Genomic DNA, 19,827 nt, shown 5'->3' with positions numbered 1-19,827 from the left:
AAAAGAGGGTTATTTCATATAAGGTGTTAGAAAAGTTGGCAAAAAATGAGTTATCTTTAATCCATTTGGAATATAGTCTGCTGTAATATGAGATAAAGAGGCATTAACAAACAAACCAAAACAAAACAAAAACTTGAGAAAATACAAGGGAAACAGTTTTCTGATCTAAGAAAGGAAGGCTTTGTGCTTAGAAGCATAAATAATAGGAGAAATCAAAAAATAACAAATTTTACCCCTCGAAAAAGTCTTACATGTGACAAAAAAATCTGAAAAAAATTGAAGTGACAGTATTGTATTTCTGTTAAACTGTTAAGACTGTTTTAAAGGATACTCCGGGGCTGGTGCCATGGCACAGTATCCTCTGCCTGCAGTGCCGGCATCCCATATGGGCGCCAGTTGTAGTCCAGGCTGCCCCTCTTCCAATCCAGCCCTCTGCTATGGCCTGGGAAAGCAGTAGAAGATGGCCCAAGTGTTTGGGCCCCTGCACCATTGCGGCCATCAGTACAGACACAGACACAATTTTTTTCCCTGAAAAATTTCAATCTGCAGTTGGTTCAAGTTGTGGATATAGAATCTAAGGATAGAGAAGGTCAACTGTATTTAATATGGGGGAAATGTTCTACAATGCAGAAGTGGCAAGAGAAGCAGGATGGGATAGTTAAGAGCCAGAGGTCTGTACTTCAATTTAGTTCTACTAATTAGCAATGTGACCTGGGGTAAGATAAGCTAACTTCTGTGACTCAGTTTCTTTTTCCACAAAATAGGGATAATAATGGCATCTACTTAATAAGGTATAACAAATATTAAACAAGCAATGCATATATGGTGATTGGGTACTATGCTTCTCATAAGCCAGCCCAGAAGGCACTTAATTCATGTTAGCTGAACAATACTTAGCCTTTCAACTTCTCAGAATTCTAATCACAAACCGTAGATAAACTTTCACCACAAAAATTACTTCTCTGACAAACTATTGCATATCCACAGAATGAAGGTAGCAACAGGTTGATGGAACCTAGTGACTGACCAAAACCAGGAACACAGGAAAAAAAGAGTCAAAAAGGAACAGACCAGGCTGGTCTTTCTTATGCTGCTCAGCGTATTGATGCCAAACTAAATCTTCCCAAAGGAGGCTCAAAAATTCATGCTGGTTGATGCTTACTGAATCAAGTCCAAACTCTCTGGCTTAGCTCCCAGAGCTCTGTACAGTTTGTTCCCATCTCTTCCACCCACCCAACCTCACCTCTGAATACTTCCTGTCGGGCATCTTCCATGCAGAATACAGTCTTATCTCTTCCCAGTTTATCTTCTATATCAAAGTCTTCTTGATCACAACCAGTGCAGACCAGCCACAACTTTTGTTTTAACTACAACATAATGTTCTATATTTCTTCTTCACCAACAGACTATTAGCTTTTTCTGTGTGTTTAAAATTGTGAATTTGGGGCCAGTATTGTAGTGTTAGTAGGTGGAGCTGCGGCCTGCATCAGTTCAAGTCCTGGCTGCTCTACTTCTGATCCAGCCCCCTGCTAATGGCCTGGAAAAAGCATCAAAAGATGGCCTAAGTGCTTGGTCCCTTCCACCCATGAGACCCATATGAAGCTTCTGGCTCCTGGCTTCAGCCTGGCCCAGTCCTAGCTGTTGCAGCCTTCTAAGGAGTGAACCAGCAGATGCAAGATCCCTCTCTCTGTCTCTCCCTCTAACTCTTTCAAATAAATATATATTTTTTTTTTTTTTGACAGGCAGAGTGGACAGTGAGAGAGAGACAGAGAGAAAGGTCTTCCTTTGCCGTTGGTTCACCCTCCAATGGCTGCCGCGGGCAGTGCGCCGCGGCCGGCGCATCGTGCTGATCCGATGGCAGGAGCCAGGTGCTTTTCCTGGTCTCCCATGCGGGTGCAGGGCCCAAGGACTTGGGCCATCCTCCACTGCACTCCTGGGCCATAGCAGAGAGCTGGCCTGGAAGAGGGGCAACCGGGACAGAATCCGGTGCCCTGACCGGGACTAGAACCCTGTGTGCTGGCGCCACAAGGCGGAGGATTAGCCTAGCGAGCCACGGTGCCGGCCTAAATAAATAAATCTTAAAAAAAAAAAAAAAATTGTGTTTGATAAGCCGGCACTGTGCCATAGCAGGTTAAGCCAATGCTTGCGTGTTGGCATCCCGTATCAGAGTAGTGGAGTCTCAGTTGCTTTGTTTTCTATGCAGCTCACTGCTTATGCTCTTGGGGAGGCAGCAGAAGATGGCCCAAGTACTTGGATCCCTGCCACTCACATGGGAGACCAGGATGGAGTCCCTGGATCCTGGCTTTGGTCTAGCCAAAACTGGGCTGTTGTGGCTATTTAGGGAGTAAACCAGGAGATGGAAGATCTCTGTCACTCTGCCTTTCAAATAAATAAAATAAATCTGTATTTTAAAAAATTCTGTGTTTGAGAATAGGCAACAGGTTCTTAAAATTCATCTCTCTCTCTCTCTCTTAGTTTAGAAGCAGAGCAACAAGAAGGGAGGGAGGAGACAGATATGGATCTCCTATCAGCCATTCATTCTCCAATTGCTCACAACAGCTGAAAGCAGGGTCAGTCCAGAACCAGAAGCCAGGAACTCAGTCCAGGTCTCCCACGTGGGTGGCAGCAATCCAATTATGTGAGCCATCATTGCTGCCTCCCAGGGTCTGCACTAGCAAAGAAGCCAGAGCTGGGTATGAAACCCAGGTACTCTAATACAAGACACATGTACTTCAGCCAATGTCTTAATCACTAAGCTAAATACCCATTTCCATTATTAGCTTTTTTTTTTCTTTAAAATTAATTTTGAAAGTCAGAGTTACTCATAGGGAGAGGGAGAGACAGAGAAAGAGATTTTCCATCTGCTGGTTCAATCCCCAGATGGGCAAAACGGCCAGTGTTGGACCAGGCCAAAGCCAGGCAATTTATCTATTTTTTTAAAGGATAAATCACTTAAAAAATTTATTTATTTGAAAAGCAGAGTTACAGAGAAGCAGAGGCAGAGGCAAAGACAGAGATGTATAGAGAGAGAAATGTATCTTCCACCCGCCCGTTCACCCCCCAATGGCTGCAATGGCTGGAGCTAGGCTAACTGGAAACCAGGAGCTTCTTTCGCATCTCCCATGTGAATACAGGGGCCCAAGGACTTGGTTACCTTCTACTGCTTTCCCAGACCACAGCAGAGAGCTAGATCAGAAGTGGAACAGCCAGGACTCAAACCACCACCCATATGGGATGCTGGCACTGCATGTGGTGGCTTATCCACTATACCACAGCACTGGTCCCTCATCTAGGTTTTTCATGTGGGTGGCAGGGGCCTAAACACTGGGGCCATGCTCCATTGTTTTCCACAGGCAATTAGCAGGGAGTTGGATCAGAAGCGGAGTGGCTAGGTCTCAAACGGGCACTCCCTGGAATGCCAGCACTCCAGGAGGCAGCTTTACCAGCTCCATCATAGCACCAGACTCCTCATTAGCTTTTTAAAGAACTATACCTTGTACTTTGATACACAACGCTGGCTTCTCAGTCTTTTTTCTTTTTTTTTTTTTTTTGAGAGTCAGAGTTACAGACAGTAAGAGGGAGAGACAGAGAGAAAGGTCTTCTTTTCATTGTTTCATTCCCCAAATGGCCGCAACGGCAGGAGCTGTGCCGATCCAAAGCCAGGAACTGCTTCCTGGTGCACACAGGTGCAGGATCCCAAGTACTTGGGCCATCTTTTACTGCTTTCCCAGGCCACAACACAGAGCTACCTGGATTGGAAGAGGAACAGCCGGGACTAGAACCGGTGCCAATATGGGATGCTGGCACCGCAGGCGGAGGATTAACCTACTGCGCCATGGCGCTGGCCCTCAGATTTTTTTTTTTAAAAGATTTATTTATTTACTTGAAAGCATTAGAGAAGGAGGGAGAGAAAGATCTTCCATCTGCTGGTTCACTCCTTAGATGGTCACAATAACAATGGATATAAAAACACTGTTGATACTCTAATATCAGTGTCTTCACTGTCATACGAAATAGGCATAGATGCTTCCTGCATAAGGCAAAAGCAGAAAAGAAACATGGAAAAATAAAACATGCTTATATGCTAAGTGAAAATTCAACTATATGAATTTATTTCCTTTTGTTATTTTTTAAGACTGTATTTATTTGACAGGTAGAGTTATAGATAGAGAGAGGGAGAGTCAGAGAGAAAGGTCTTCCATCTGATGGTTCACTCCCCAAATGGCCACAGTTGCCCATCTGAAGCCAGGAGCCTGGAGCTTCTTCTGGGTCTCCTACGCAGACCTTAGCACTTGGGCCATCTTCCACTGCTTTCCCATGAAGTTGCAGAGAGCTGGATCATAAGAGGAGCAACGGGGACTTGAATGGAATGCCAGTGCCACAGCAGAGGCTTAGGAGGCTTAGCCCACTACGCCACAGCACTGGTCCCTGTATTGTTTAAGTAGAGAAAAAGAGTCCTATCAACATAATTACAGGTTATACTTAAAAAACACCTTGGGGGGTGGGGGTGGGATGCACTGTGATGGAACAAGTGAGGCTGCTGGCCTGGGATGGCAACACCAGTATCCCACATGGATGCTGGCTGGAGTCCCAGTTGCTCCACTTCTGAACCAGCTCCCTGCTAATGACCCTGGGAAAACAGCATAAGATGGCCCAAGTGTTTGGGCCCCTGTACACATGTGAGAGACCCAAAGAAAGCTCCTGGCTCCTGGGGTTCAGATCAGCCCAGCTCCAGCCATTGTGGCCATTTGGAGAATGAACCAGTGGCTGGAAGAGCGCTTGCTCTGCCCCGGCCTCTTCTTAACTCTGCCTTTTAAATAAATAAATCTTAAAAAAAAACCAAACACCTCGGGGCATTTGTTGTAGTGATTAAGGTACCACTTGAGTGGGCTGAGGTACCACTTGAGTGCCAGCATTCTGTGTGGGTGCTGGTCGAGTCCCAGCTGCTCCACTTTCAGTGCAGCTCCCCACTGGCGCACCCTGGAAAGCAGTGGAGGACGGTCCAGGTCCTTGGGGCCCTGCACCCACAGGGGAGACCTGGATAGGGCTCCTGGATTTGGTCTGGCCTAGCCCTGTCCATTGCAGCCAATTGGTGAGTGAACCAGCGGATGGAAGATCTCTCTCTCTGCCTTTCGTTCTCTCTGTGTAACTCTGACTTTAAGATAAATAAATGAATTTTACAAAAAAAAAAAAAAAAAAGATCATATAGCTATATAGTAAATACGTGGGACAATTCAAGGGGTAAACAACCAAATAATCTTTTACACTTAATGCTGCTCAGTTTAGTCACTTAGAGAGACTAGTTATTATAAAATACACATGTAGTAGGAATAATCGATGTGTTCCCAAGCCAGTAGAAATGGACAATTTCCCAGGGTCTGTTTTATAAATAAAGCCATTACAACTTCTTATTTCATATATTGCTATCCTCTATAACAGAAAGCTGATTGCTAAAAACCCAAACTTATTTTCTGGAGAAGATCAGACTGCCTACATTTATCTTGGCATGAAATAGCAGCCCCAAGCCTCCCTGAGCTTTTATAAGACACAGTAATTCCAAAACAGCCTAACATGAAGGTCATCTAACAACTGGCCTAATAAACTTCAGTAGGAACCATCAGACATCATTAGAAGCCAAAGAAAAGAGCAGACACCTTTACATTTTTTTTCTTTTTTAGATCTTTAAATGAGAAGAATGTTGACAGAAGTGCCTCATCTAGGATTCTGAGTATAGGGAATGTTAATTGCGAATATGATGAGAAAAAAAAAGGAGTTAAAAATAAATAATCAGGGGCCGGCGCTGTGGCATAGTGGGTAAAGCTGCCGCCTGCAGTGCCAGCATCCCATACAGGCACCGGTTTGAGTCCCGTATGCTCCACTTCTGATCCAGCTCTCTGCTATGACCTGGGAAAGCAGTAGAGGACAGTCCAAGTCCTTGGACCCCTGCATCTGCCTGGGAGACCCGGAAGAAGTCCCTAGCTCCTGGCTCTGGATTGACATAGCTCTGGCCGTGTGGCCAATTGGGGAGTGAACCAGAGATGGAAGACCCCTCTCTCTGCCTCTCCTTCTCTCTGTGTAACTCTGACTTTCAAATAAATACGTCTTTAAAAATAAATAAATAATAAATATTCAGAGTCCAGTACTGTGGTGCAGTGGTTGCTAAGCTGCCATCTAAAATGTCGGCATCCAGGGGCCAGCGCTGTGGCTCACTTGGTTATCCTCCATCTGTGGCACTGGCATCCCATATGGGAACCGGGTTCTAGTCCCGGTTGCTCCTCTTCCAGTCCAGCTCTCTGTTGTGGCCCAGGAAGGCAGTGAAGAATGGCCCAAGTGCCTGGGCTCCTGCACCTGCGTGGGAGACCAGGAGGCAGCACCTGACTCCTGGCTTCAGATCAGCGTAGTTCCGGCCGTAGCGGCCATTTAAGGGGTGTACCAACAGATGAAAGACCTTTCTCTCTCTGTCTCTCTCTCTCTCTCTCACTATCTGTCAAATAATAAAACATGCCGGTATCCAATATTAAAGTGCCAGTTCAAGTCCTGTATGCTCAAATTCTGATCCAGCTCCCTGCTCATGAGCCTGGGAAGGCAGTGGAAGATGGCCCAATGCTTGGGCCCCTGACACCCATGTGGGAGACTAGGTAGTTGTTCTAGGGTCCTGGCTCAGGCCTGGCCCAACTCTGGGCATTGTGGCTATTTGGGGGAGTGAACCAGCAGATGGAAAATCTCTGTCTTTCAAACAAATATGTCTTTAAAAATAAATAATCAGGGGTACGTTCAGTGGCAAAATATGTTAATCTACCACTTGGGCCACCAAAATCCCACAATGGAAGTACCAATTTGAATCCTGACTCCCTGATTCTGATCCAGCTCCCTGCTAATGCGCCTAGGAAAGCAGCTGAAATTGGCCCATGTGCTTGGGCCCCTGCATCCGTGTGGGAGACCCAAAAGAAGCTCCTGGCTCCTTGATTCGGATCAGCCCAGCTCTGGCCTTTACAGCCATTTGGGGAGTGAACCAGTGGATAGAAGACCTTTCTCTGTCTCTCCCTCTCTCTGCAACTGTACCTCTCAAACTAATAAAATGAATCTTTTAAAAAAAATTAGGGGCCAGTGCTGTGCCATAGCAGGTAAGGCTGCCACCTGTAGTGCTGGCATCCCATATGGGTGCCGGTTCAAGTCCCAGCTGATCCACTTCCAATTCAGTTCTCTGCTACAGCCTGGGAAAGCAGTGGAGGATGGCCTAAGTCCTTCAGCCCCTGCACCCGCGTGGGATACCCAGAAGAGGCTCCTGGCTCCTGGCTCCGGATCAGCCCAGCTCCAGGTGTTGCAGTCATCTGCAGAGTTAACCAGCGAATGGAAGACACCTTTCTCTTTCTCTCTCCTTCTGCTCCTCTTTAACTCTTTCAAATAAATAAATCTTAAAAAAAAAAAACTAATTAAAAATAAAAATAAATAAATCAGTGTTGGGAAAAAAAGCAACAGATTTAAGTCCATGAGTGAGATAATATGCACATTTAATATAAGCAGTTTCTAGACTTTAAAAAAATAAAATTAAATAAAAAATAAAATAGAACAACTACCTTACTCTGCTCTTTTTGAAAATATACATACCAGCTGGCGCCACGGCTCATTAAGGCTAATCCTCCGCCTGTGGCGCCGGCACACTGGGTTCTAGTCCCGGTTGGGGCGCTGGATTCTGTCCTGGTTGCCCCTCTTCCTGTCCAGCTCTCTGCTGTGGCCTGGGAGGGCAGTGGAGGATGGCCCAAAGTGCTTGGGCCCTGCACTCGCATGGGAGACCAGGAGAGGCACCTGGCTCCTGGCCTCAGATCAGCGCAATGCGCCGGCCGCAACATGCCGCCCGCGGCAGCCATTGGAGGGTGAACCAACGGCAAAAGGAAGACCTTTCTCTCTCTCTCTCTCTCCCTGTCCACTCTGCCTGTCAAAAATTAAAAAATATATATATATACCATGGGACCGGTGCTGTGGTACAGCAGGTTAATGCCCTGGCCTGAAGTGCCGGCATCCCATATGGGCGCTGGTTCAGGTCCCAGCTGCTCCACTCCTACTCAGCTCTCTGCTATGGCCTGGGAAAGCAGTGGAGGATGGCCCAACTCCTTGGGCCCTTGCATTGCGTGGGAGACCCGGAAGAGGCTCCTGGCTCCTGCCTTGGATCAGTGCAGCTCTGGCCGTTGTGACCAATTGAGGAGTGAGCCAGTGAATGGTAGACCTCTCTCTCTCTGCCTCTCTTCAATCTGTGTAACTATGTCTTTCAAATAAATAAATCTTAAAAAAAAAAAAAAAAAAGAAAGAAAGAAAATATATGCACCATCATCTTATCTGAGTTTAAGATTCATCAAAGGGCCGGCGCTGCGGCTCACTAGGCTAATCCTCCGCCTTGCAGCGCCAGCACACCGGGTTCTAGTCCCGGTTGGGGCGTCGGATTCTGTCCTGGTTGCCCCTCTTCCAGGCCAGCTCTCTGCTGTGGCCAGGGAGTGCAGTGGAGGATGGCCCAAGTGCTTGGGCCCTGCACCTCATGGAAGACCAGGATAAGTACCTGGCTCCTGCCATTGAATCAGTGTGGTGCGCCGGCTGCGGCAGCCATTGGAGGGTGAACCAACAGCAAAGGAAGACCTTTCTCTCTGTCTCTCTCTCTCACTGTCCACTCTGCCTGTCAAAAAAAAAAAAAAAAAAAAAAAAAGATTCATCAAAGTTGGGGCTGGCAACTCATTTGGGCACCAGTTCAAAACCCAGCTGTTCCACTTCCGATCTAACTCCCTGCTAATGGGCCTGGGAAAGCAGCAGAGGATAGCCCAAGTGCTTGGCCCCCTGCCACCCACATAGGAGACCCGGATGAAGCTCCAGGCTTTGGCCTGGCCCAGCTCTGGTTACTGCAGCCATTGGGGAGTGATTCAATGGATGCAAGATGTCTCTCTCTCCCCTCTCCTAACTCTGCCTTTCAAAAAAATTTTTTTAAAGAATGGAGAGTAGAGACAATGATGAAGGCTAAGTAGAAAAATATTAGTGATTGTTTCTTGGTTATCAGGAACAGAAGGTGCCTTTATCTGAAGCAGCAATCACCTACTGAGTCACAGGTACAGCTCTTGATTTTCTTTTGACATTAACTTGAAAAAGAGCAGTTAGGACATTTTTGGTTGGTGGTAGGTGAGGAGGGGCAGAGATTAAAAAGAAAACAGAACTTTATAAGTTAAAAAAAAGTTAAGGGCATGCCAATATTTTGCTTTTTTAAATATATATCTTTAGTACAAAAATTTCATATATAAAATTATTAAATACCCATTTTATGCTTTGAGTATACTATTGAAGACTTTAAAAATGGGCAAGATGGGGGCAGCTGTTGTGGCAGAGCAGCTGGGTCACTGCTTGAAATGACTGCAACCCATTTTGGAATGCCTGGGTTCGAGATCTAGATTCATGACAGTGTTTTGCTAACAATCCCCTTGCCCATTTGTTAGCACTAAAAAAAAATACAGCCGGCGCCGCGGCTCACTAGGCTAATCCTCCACCTAGTGGCGCCGGCACACCGGGTTCTAGTCCCGGTCGGGGCGCCGGATTCTGTCCCGGTTGCCCCTCTTCCAGGCCAGCTCTCTGCTGTGGCCAGGGAGTGCAGTGGAGGATGGCCCAAGTGCTTGGGTCCTGCACCCCATGGGAGACCAGGATAAGTACCTGGCTCCTGGCTTCGGATCAGCGCAGTGCGCCGGCCGTACCTGCTGCGGCAGCCATTGGAGGGTGAACCAACGGCAAAAAGGAAGACCTTTCTCTCTCTCTCTCTCACTGTCCACTCTGCCTATCAAAAAAAAAAAAAAAAAAAAAAAAAAAAAAAAAAAAAAAAAAACTAAACAATTGTCCAATGACTATCTAAAAAAAAAAACTGTTTGAGAAGCTTTAAATCTAGGAAATACATACTAATAAAATGCTGTTAATGGCAAGAGTGAAAATTACTATAGAAGGAGGCCAAAGTGTTCTTTTGTTATGAAGAATAAGAGCTAACAAATCTTTCATTAAAAGGTGTCTGACGCTGACAGCAGAGATAATTTGCTTTCTTAAAAAAAAATTTAAAAAGTCCTAACTGCTCCTTTTCAAGTTAATGGAAGTAGTGGGGTATTAGGTTGCTGTACACTAGCAAAAATGTTATCTGGACTTCTAGGAGAGCAGAAAAAGCACAAAAACACAGGAGGCAGCTTCCAGTCAATGCGGAAGCATAGTGTTCACTCCCAGAGAAGCTTTGTTTCCCGTACAAGGCTTGGTTCTTAGAGCAGAGAGAAGAGCAAACAGCAGCTATGTTGCGATGTGCTGCAACCAGAGTCACCATACCTTCCACCACTCTGGCACAAAGGATGGCTTCCCTGCATGAAGAGGGGTTTCAAGGAAAGAAACTGCTATGGCTGGCTCTTCAAAGGATGGGATGGACCTTGGCAAGCAAATTACATTAAATAGGAACTTCCCAGCAGAGAGAATAATATGAAGAAAACTTAGATGTGTAGAATTAGACAAATTTTGTGAAGAGATTCCATAACTGAGTGGAACTATACTAAACCATCTCATTTATTGTGGTCTGGTTTACAAGGTTGTGTTCTAGCCCTTCCTTAAGGGTATATCAAACATTTATATATGGGGGAAAATCATTTATACATGAAACAGAAGACAATGCTTATCTGGTGCCATAGTATCAGAGACCGACTTCCAAGCACATGATGTTTCTCCCCGCTCTCTACAGCCTGAGTGACACTTTAGCTGGCACAGAGCAATCAAATACCTCACTCACTACTCCTTGCTTTTCCAAGGGTAACTATGATAGGGACCACCAGGTATCTCCTTGCCCCACTTCAAGCGCATATCCCTTGAAGCAATTCAGAATGACAATGAATTTGGAGCAGCCCTGCAGTCTTCATTACTTAGATTGAGAAAGACTGAGATCTGTGACAAGTCTATCACTTTGAAAAACATTATGAAACAAGAAGAAATTACCTAAACACCTAAAAACTAATTCAGATTTTTTTAGCAGCTACTATCTTAGTTCCCAAATCTAGTTTATATCAGAATTACCTAGAGAGCTTTACAAATTATAGATTCCAGAGACTCCAATTCAGCAGATTTGGAGTTGGGGAGCTTTACTTTTTTATTTTTTAAGATTTTATTTATTTGGCCAGCGCTGCGGCTCAATAGGCTAATCCTCCGCCTGTGGCGCCAGCACCCTGGGTTCTAGTCCCGGTTGGAGCGCCGGATTCTGTCCCGGTTGCCCCTCTTCCAGGCCAGCTCTCTGCTGTGGCCAGGGAGTGCAGTGGAGGATGGCCCAGGTGCTTGGGCCCTGCACCCGCATGGGAGACCAGGAGAAGCATCTGGCTCCTGGCTTCGGATCGGCACAGTACTGGCCACAGCGGCCATTGGGGAGTGAACCAACGGAAAAGGAAGACCTTTCTCTCTGTCTCTCTCTCACTGTCCACTCTGCCTGTCAAAAAAAAAAAAATATATATATATATATATGAAGATTTTATTTATTTGAGAGGCAGAATTACAGAGAGAGAGAGAGAAGGAGAGAGAGCTCTTCAATCTGCTGGTTTACTCCCCAAATGGCCACAATGGCCAGAGCTGGGCCGATCTGAAGCCAGGAGCCAGGAGCTTCTTCTGGGTCTCCCACATGGGTGCAGAGGCCCAAGCACTTCGGAGCCATCTTCCACAGCTTTCCAGCCAAAAGTAGAGATCTGGATTGGAGAGGAACATCCAGGACACTAACTGACACCCATATGGGATACCGGCACCAGAGGAAGAGCCTTAGGCAGCTATACTATACCACTGGCCCCTGGGAAGATATTTTTAAAGGCCCCCAGGTGATGAGCCAGAGTTGTGGCATAGCTAGTTAAGCCTCCACTTGCCATGCTGCATCCCATTTGGGTGCTGGTTCAAGACCCAGCTGCTCAACTTCCAATCCAGCTCCTTGCTAATTTGCCTGGGAAAGCAGCAGCAGATGGTCCTGCACCTACATGGGAGACCTGGAAGAATCTCCAGGCTCCTGGCTTTGTCCTGGCACAGCCTTGAACATTCAGTGAACCAGCAGATCAAAGATCTGTCTCTCTCTCCGTCTGTACTCTGCCTTTAAGATAAATAAAAACTAAATATTTAAAAAAAAAAAAAAAAAAAGCCTTCAGGTGATTCCTATATAGAACCTACCCCAACCACTGTTTGGAAATGACTGACCCAGAATATAATAGCTTTTCATTCTAAATATGAATATCCAATGAATAAACTAAATGACCAATTTTCTAATGTGAGAATTTTCTGTTCATTCTGTAGATAAAATCTACAAAGCCCATCTCAAAACTGGTTATCATTCCATATAAGCAATAATGGAACATATGACTCAACAGTAAGTCCTGCAGTTTCCTGTCTACTTTGGGTATCTCAAAAATTAAACAATTTTGGGGCCAGCTCTGTGGCACAGGTTAGGCCTCTGCCTATGGCACTGGCATCCCATATAGGCACCAGTTTGAGCCCCAGCTGTTGCACTTCCAATCCAGCTCCCTGCTGGTGATCCCTCAAAAGCAGCAGAGGATGGCCCAAGTCCTTAGGCCCCTGCAGGCATTCCATATGGGCTCTGGTTTGTGTCCCAGCTGCTCCACTTGCGATCCAGTTCCCTGTTAACGGCATGGAAAAGCAGCAGAAGAAGGCTCAAGTGTTTGGGCTTCTGCTACCCATGTGGCAGACTTGGAAGAAGCTCCTGGCTTTGGCCTGGCCCAGCCCTGGGTGTTGAGGTGATCTGGGGAATGAACCAGTAGATGGAAGATCTCTGTCTCTCCCCCTTTCTTATAAATAAACAAATCAATCTTTATATTAAAAAAACTACTTAGTAGAATCAAGGCCATTTTTATGGTACAGGGGGTGTCCTATATGATTAACACTAAATCAGAAGCTAACAGTTTGAACAATGCACATCTGTACCAAACAGTAAAATGGTATAAGTAAATAGAATAACATGAAGTACAATTAAACAGTTAAAATATTTTTCAATAGAACAGTTAAAACATTTTTCAATAGAACAAAAAGAAATCTGAAAAACAGCAAAAAGGATAGACATGTACAGGACACAATACACACAGAAGTGTAAGCAACAAAACAAAATGTTACTCTGAATTAATATTAATTGATAAAACAACTGATTTGTCAAATTGGTTACTTTGTAAACATATGGATACAACTATAGAAAGGAAGATGGGGGCAACAGATTTACCAAGATATTTGAGGTACAGGAGAATATACATTTACAAACACCAAAAAGACACAAACCACAGGGGAAGCAACAAAGACCTTGTCTGGCAAGGAGACAAAGAAAAACTACAAAATAGAGGCCGGCGCCGTGGCTCAATAGGCTAATCCTCCACCTAGCGGCGCCGGCACACCGGGTTCTAGTCCTGGTCGGGGCGCCGGATTCTGTCCCGGTTGCCCCTCTTCCAGGCCAGCTCTCTGCTGTGGCCAGGGAGTGCAGTGGAAGATGGCCCAAGTGCTTGGGCCCTGCACCCCATGAGAGACCAGGATAAGTACCTGGCTCCTGCCATCGGATCAGCGCGGTACGCCGGCCGCGGCGGCCACTGGAGGGTGAACCAACGGCAAGGAAGACCTTTCTCTCTCTCTCTCTCACTGTCCACTCTGCCTGTCAAAAAATTAAAAAATAAATAAAGAAAAGAAAAGAAAAGAAAAGAAAAACTACAAAATAAAAATTTTTTGGAAAGCAAACAGTCATTACTGTTTTATAATCTCAACATATATTTACAAAATTCAAAATGGGAATAGAAAAGTTTTAAGATACAAATAAAGAGGCCAGGTCGGTTCTAAGATGGTAGAATAGGGAGGGAGCTTACTGATCTAGTCCAGGAGAAGATAGTTTAATAAAAGTGGAGACAGTGTAGTCTCAGGGAAGAGTTAGGGAAAAAACGGCAGAGGAAACTCTTCCTTAATTAGAGGGACACAGTGGACCCACATGGAGGGCGCAGGGGCCCATTGCTCGGGACTCTAGCTGCCAAGAGCCTCCACACCAGCGCTGGAAAGTGAGAGATCACCTTGAACATACTTTGAAATCGGGATGTTTCCTGAAAATCACAGTATTTGTACTTGTAAATAAATGTATTTGCATATTACACCTTCCTCAATTGCTTCTCTGTGTGGATGTAATACTGTTCATTTATCAATTTTTGGACATCAGTTTTTTTTCAATGTTATGTTATTAAAAACAAGTATACAATTTTTAAAATTTAAAAACACACACACACACACACACACACACACAAAGGGGCCAGCATTGTGGCCCAGTAGGTTAAGCTGCCGTCTGCGACATCAGAATCCCATAAGGGTGCTACCTTGAGTCCCAGCTGCTCTGCTTCTGATCCAGCTCACTGCTAATGTTGTCTGGGAAGACAGCGGCAGATGGTATGTGGGAGACCTGGATTGAGTTCTAGGCTCCTGGCTTTGGCCTGGTCCAGCCCTGGCCATTGTGGCGATTTGGGGAGTGAACCAACAGATCAAAGATCTCTCTACCTCTGTCTTTCAAATAAAGTCTTTAAAAAAAAAAAAAAAAAGACACAAAACAGAAACACTAAAAAGAACTGGCATGCCCTCTATTATAGGACAGTTCTACATCACATCTGTGTGAACCTAAATACCTTGTAGTTGCTCTTTTGTGTGTTTTTAAAATTTATATGGAAGGCAGGCCGGCACCGCGGCTCACTAGGCTAATCCTCCGCCTTGCGGCACGGGCACACCGGGTTCTAGTCCCGGTCGGGGCGCCGGATTCTGTCCCGGTTGCCCCTCTTCCAGGCCAGCTCTCTGCTGTGGCCTGTGCTTGGGCCCTGCACTCCATGGGAGACCAGGATAAGCACCTGGCTCCTGCCATCCGATCAGCGCGGTGCGCCAGCTGCAGCGCGCCGGCCGCGGCGGCCATTGGAGGGTGAACCAACGGCAAAGGAAGACCTTTCTCTGTCTCTCTCTCTCACTGTCCACTCTGCCTGTCCAGAAAAAATAAATAAATAAAAAAAATTTTTTTATATGGAAGGCAGAGAGAGACAGACACGAGGAGAGACAGAAAAGACACAAGAGAGATCTCCCACCAGCTGGTTCTCTCTCCAATGCCTACAACAAGTTAGGCTGGGTCAGTTCGAAGTCAGGAGGTATAAATGCACATGTGGGTTTCCCACATGAGCAGCCTGGACCCAAGTACTTGAGCCATCACCTGTTGCCTCCTAGGGTACCCACCAGCAGGAAACTGCTTTTGGGAACAGAGCTGGGACTCGAACCCAGGCACTCTAATAGGGGTTGTGGACATCCCAAGCAGTGTCTTAAACCCTACACCAAAATGCCCACTATTGTGCCTGCTTTAAAAAAATTATTTAGGGCTGGCATGGCACAGCCAGTTAAGCTGCCAGCATTCCATATTGGGAATCAGTTTGAATATTCATTACTCCACTTCCAATTTAACGCGCCTGGGAAAGCAGTGGAGAATGGTCCAAACACTTGGGGGGCTCCTGCATCCACATGGGAGACATGAAGGAATCTCCTGGCTCTGGCTGTTGTGGCCACTTGGGGAGTGAACCAGCTGATGGAAGACCTCTCTCTGTAACTCTGCCTTCCAAATAAATAAAACAAATCTTTAAAATAAATTATTTCAGGGCAGCGCTGTGGCGCAGTGGGTTAAAGCCCCAGCCTGCAGTGCCGGTATCAATATGTGATATTGAATTCATGCTTGAGTTCCCACTGCTCCATTTCCAATCCAGCTTCCTACTGGTATGCCTGGGAAAGCATCAGAGGATGGCCCAAGTCCTTGGGCCCTTGTACCCATGTGCAAGATCTAGAGGGAGCTCATGGCTCCAGATTGGCTCATCTCTAGTTGTTGCAGCCATTTAGGAAATGGGCCACAGACGGAAGAACTCTGTCTCTATCTCTCTATATAACCCTGTCTTTCAAATAAATAAAATAAAGATTTATTTTAAAAATTACTTTAAAAATTTGAGGGGCCAATACCATGGCATAGAAAGTTAAGTCTCCGCCCACAGTGCCAACATACCATACAGGCGCAGGTTTGAATCTTGGCTGCTCCATTTCTGATCTAGTTCCCCACTGATGTGCTTGGGAAAGCAGCAGAAGACAGCCCGGGTGCTTGGGCTCCTGTACCTAAATGGGAGATCCAGAAAAATCTGGCTCCTGGCTTCAGCCTGGCACAGCCCCGGCCATTGTGGCTATTTGGGGAGTGAATTAGCAGATGGAAGATATCTCTCTCTGCCTTTCAAATAAATAAAGTAAATATTTTAAAAGAATAATTTATTTGAAAGGCAGGGAGACAGACACAAACAGAGAGGTAGTCTATCCGTTGGTTCATTCCCCCAAACGCTCAACAGCCAGGGCTGGACCAGGCTAAAGCCAGGAGCCCAGAACTCCACCTATTTCTCCCACTTAAGTGGCAGGGACCCAAGCACTTGAGCCATCACCTGCTACCTCTCGGGTACATTAGTAGGAAGCTGGAATAGAAGTGAAGGTGCCAGAACTAGCACGTGCACTCTATTTAAAGAGAGAGAGAATCTTCTACCCACTGGTTCACTCCCTAAATGGCTACAATGACCAGGGCTGGGATAAGCCAAAGCCAGGAGGCCTCTGGGTCTCCTAAGTGGATGCAAGATCTTAAGCACTTGGGCAATCTTCCACAGCCTTTCCCAGGCTATTAGCACAGAGCTGGATCAGATGTGAAGCAGCCAGGACTTGAACTGGCACCTATATGGGATGCCAGCACTGAAAGCAGTGGCTTAACCCACTATACCACAATGCCATTCTCTGAACGTGATCTCTCATATGGGATGTGGGAGTTGCAAGTGGCAGCCCAACCCACTATACCACAACGCCTGACAAGGCAGCTATTTCAAAATTTCTTCTACCAAACTTTTTAAAAGATTTATTTCTTTAGTTGAGACGCAGAGTTACTGACAGAGAGAGGGGGAAAGAGAAAGAGAGAGGTCTTCCATGTACTGGTTCATTCCCCAAATGGCTACAATGGCTGGAACTGGGCCAATCTAAAGCCAGGAGTTTCTCCTGGGTCTCTCATGTGGATGCAGGGGCCCAAGAACTTGAGCCAGCTTCTCTGCTTTCCCAGCTGCATTAGCAGGGAGCTGGATTGCAAGTGGAGCAGCAGGGACTTAAACAGGCACCCATGTGGGATGCTGGCACCACAGGTGGAGCCACCACAGCACTGGCCCCTCAAACTTACCTTTTAATTCCATATTTCCATAAACATCTCTTAAATACCCTTCTATATGCTACTTAACATCCAATAATAATAGTTCATAGTAATTTGAAGTAACATAGGGTAAGTAACAGGGAAAATGTTCATAAATATAACATGAGGAAATGTTAGCAAGAAAGGTGCAGAACAGCAATCTTAGTTTTTAAAAAAATAAAACATAGTAAGATTACCTGGACAAAAAGCAACTCTGGTGAGCTGTCTTACCTTCAGTCTCATAGACTTAAGATGTAATATCTTTCCTAAACAAATGCAATGGTCTTCCGACTAGTTTCCCTGCTTCCCCTTCTTGCTCTTACTACCTCATGTTTTTCACACCAGGGTCACAGTATAAATCTATTTAATCAGTACCACCAGAGGACACTTTCCTTCTGAAATTTCCCAGGCTTAAAATTCCTAGGCTTGGGGTCAGCACTCTAGCACAGGGGGTTAAACAGTTGTCTGCAGTACCAGCATCCCATACTGAGAGTCAATTCGAGTCTTGGCTGCTCCACTTCTGATCCTAATTCCCGCTAATGTACCTTGGAAAACAATGGAAGATGCACCCACATGGGAGACTGGGATGAAGCTTCTGGCTCTTGGTTTCATCCTGGCTCAGCCCCAGCCATGGGGCCACTGGAGAGTGAACCAGCAGATGGAAGATCTCTCTGTGTGTCTCTCTCCTCTCTCTGTAACTCTGTCTTTCAAATAATAATTAAAAAAAATTCCAGGGCCAGCACTGTGACATAGTTGGTAAAGCTACTGCCTGCAGCCTCAACATCCCATCTGGGTGCCAGTTCCAGTTCCAGCTGCTCCACTTCCAATCCAGCTCTCTGCTATGGCCTGGGAAAGCAGTAGAAGATGGCCCACGTCCTTGGGCCGCTGACCCCGCCTGCAAGACCCGGAAGAAGCTCCTGGCTCCTGGCTTCAGATCAGTTCAGGTCCGTCCACAGTGGCCATTTGGGGAAGTGAACCAATGGAAAGATCTCTCTCTCTCTCTCTCTCTCTCGGCAGACAGATACACACAATCTCCCATACATTCCCTCCCAAAAAGTTCACAAAAGCCAGGGCTAGGCCGGGCCAAAGCCAAGAGCCCAGAACTCAATCACTCAATCTAAGTCTCCTACATGAGTGGCAGGGGCCCAGGTCTTTGACTCATCACCTGTGGCCTCCCAAGGTGAACAGTATCAGGGAGCTGGAATGGAAGCAGACTCAAACCTAAGGACTTCAATATAGAATGTGAATTAATAACTGCCAAATGTTGGTTCCCTACTTATATCCAGTCATCTCCCCAAATATACGTATCTCACGTGAGACTTACTATACACACAGTTTTGAGAATCTGCTTTTATGTGGCATGTCTACAATATCTTACAGTATTTTCTATATGACTTAGGACATTTTATTATACAGATGTATCACAATGTTAAATACATTGTCTTAACTAATTTAGAAAACAAGAAAAATTTACTTTTTTTTTATTTGACAGGCAGAGCTAGACAGAGAGAGAGAGACAGACAGACAGACAGAGAGAAAGGTCTTCCTTCTGTTGGTTCACCCCCTAAATGGCTGCTACGGCCAGTGCACTGAACCAATCTGAAGCCAGGAGCCGGGTACTTCCTCCTGGTCTCCCGTGCAGGAGCCCAAGCACTTGGGCCATCCTCCACTGCCTTCCTGGGCCACAGCAGAGAGCTGGACTGGAAGAGGAGCAACCGGGACTAGAACCCAGCGCCCATATGGGATGCCAGCGCCATAGGCGGAGGATTAACCAAGTGAGCCACGACGCCCAGCCCTCAAAAATTTACATTTTAAAATAACTGTTTTACAAACTATGCAAAGCCAAGAAAAAGACTCTCTAAACTAAACCACCCTCAAACCAGCTTTTTTGTTTTGCTTTGACTAGTGCTCTAATGTCTGTTTCGTCTATCAGGCATTCATTCATATACTTATTTACTGAGCTCCTGCTATGTACCACCAGGTTTCTGATTGGGTTTTTCTTTACTTTTATTCCACAATTTTTTTTGTTTATTTTGTACTATGCTTTAAAATAAAAAACCTTCCTCTTAAGTGTTTTGTTAGTCAAAAGTCTTCCTATTCATCTTTTCCTGAAGGTTATTGTGTATCACACATGATACGATCCTGTTCACTTTATTGTTCAACAGCTGTTTGTTGTTGTTGTTGTTGTTGTTTTAATTCATTTATTTGAAAGGCAGTTACAGAAAGGCAGAGGCAGAGAGAGGTCTTCCATTTACTGGTTCATTCCCCAAATATCTGCAAGGGCCGGAGCTGGGCCGATTTGAAGCCAGGAGCTTCTTCCAAGTTTCCCACGTGGGTGCAGGGGCCCAAGGACTTGGGCCATCTTCTACTGCTTTCCCAGGCCATAGCAGAGAGCTGGATTGGAAGTGGGGCAGCTGGGACTTGAACCAGTGACCATATGGGATGCTGGCATTGCAGGCAGCAGCTTTACCCACTACGCCACAATGTCAGCCCTGCTCATAGATTTTCTAATAAATCTAGCCTACTTGCCTCATCCTCAACACTTGAATTTAGGTTAACTTTTT

The 19,827-nt window shown here is 45.7% G+C and overlaps 1 protein-coding gene across 9 annotated transcripts in view; it reads right to left on the bottom strand.

The window, feature by feature from the left end:
* CTCF (CCCTC-binding factor) overlaps nt 1-19,827 on the bottom strand; it is a 62,870-nt gene that overhangs the window by 34,185 nt on the left and 8,858 nt on the right. For 4 of the 9 annotated variants that reach the window (XM_070062611.1, XM_070062613.1, XM_070062612.1 and 1 more), the window contains exon 1: nt 1,244-1,537. The exons of the other annotated variants lie outside the window; for them this stretch is intronic. In XM_070062611.1, the coding sequence (XP_069918712.1) occupies nt 1,244-1,267 (24 nt within the window). In that variant the 5' untranslated portion in view covers nt 1,268-1,537. Of the gene's footprint in view, nt 1-1,243; nt 1,538-19,827 lie in introns of those variants that run through there. 9 annotated transcript variants of the gene reach the window in all.

Source organism: Oryctolagus cuniculus, chromosome 18 (genome assembly GCF_964237555.1).
Source record: "Oryctolagus cuniculus chromosome 18, mOryCun1.1, whole genome shotgun sequence".
Taxonomy (NCBI): domain Eukaryota; kingdom Metazoa; phylum Chordata; class Mammalia; order Lagomorpha; family Leporidae; genus Oryctolagus; species Oryctolagus cuniculus.
The sequence above is the reverse complement of the archived record's forward strand: the minus strand, read 5'-3'. Positions and strand labels throughout refer to the sequence as shown.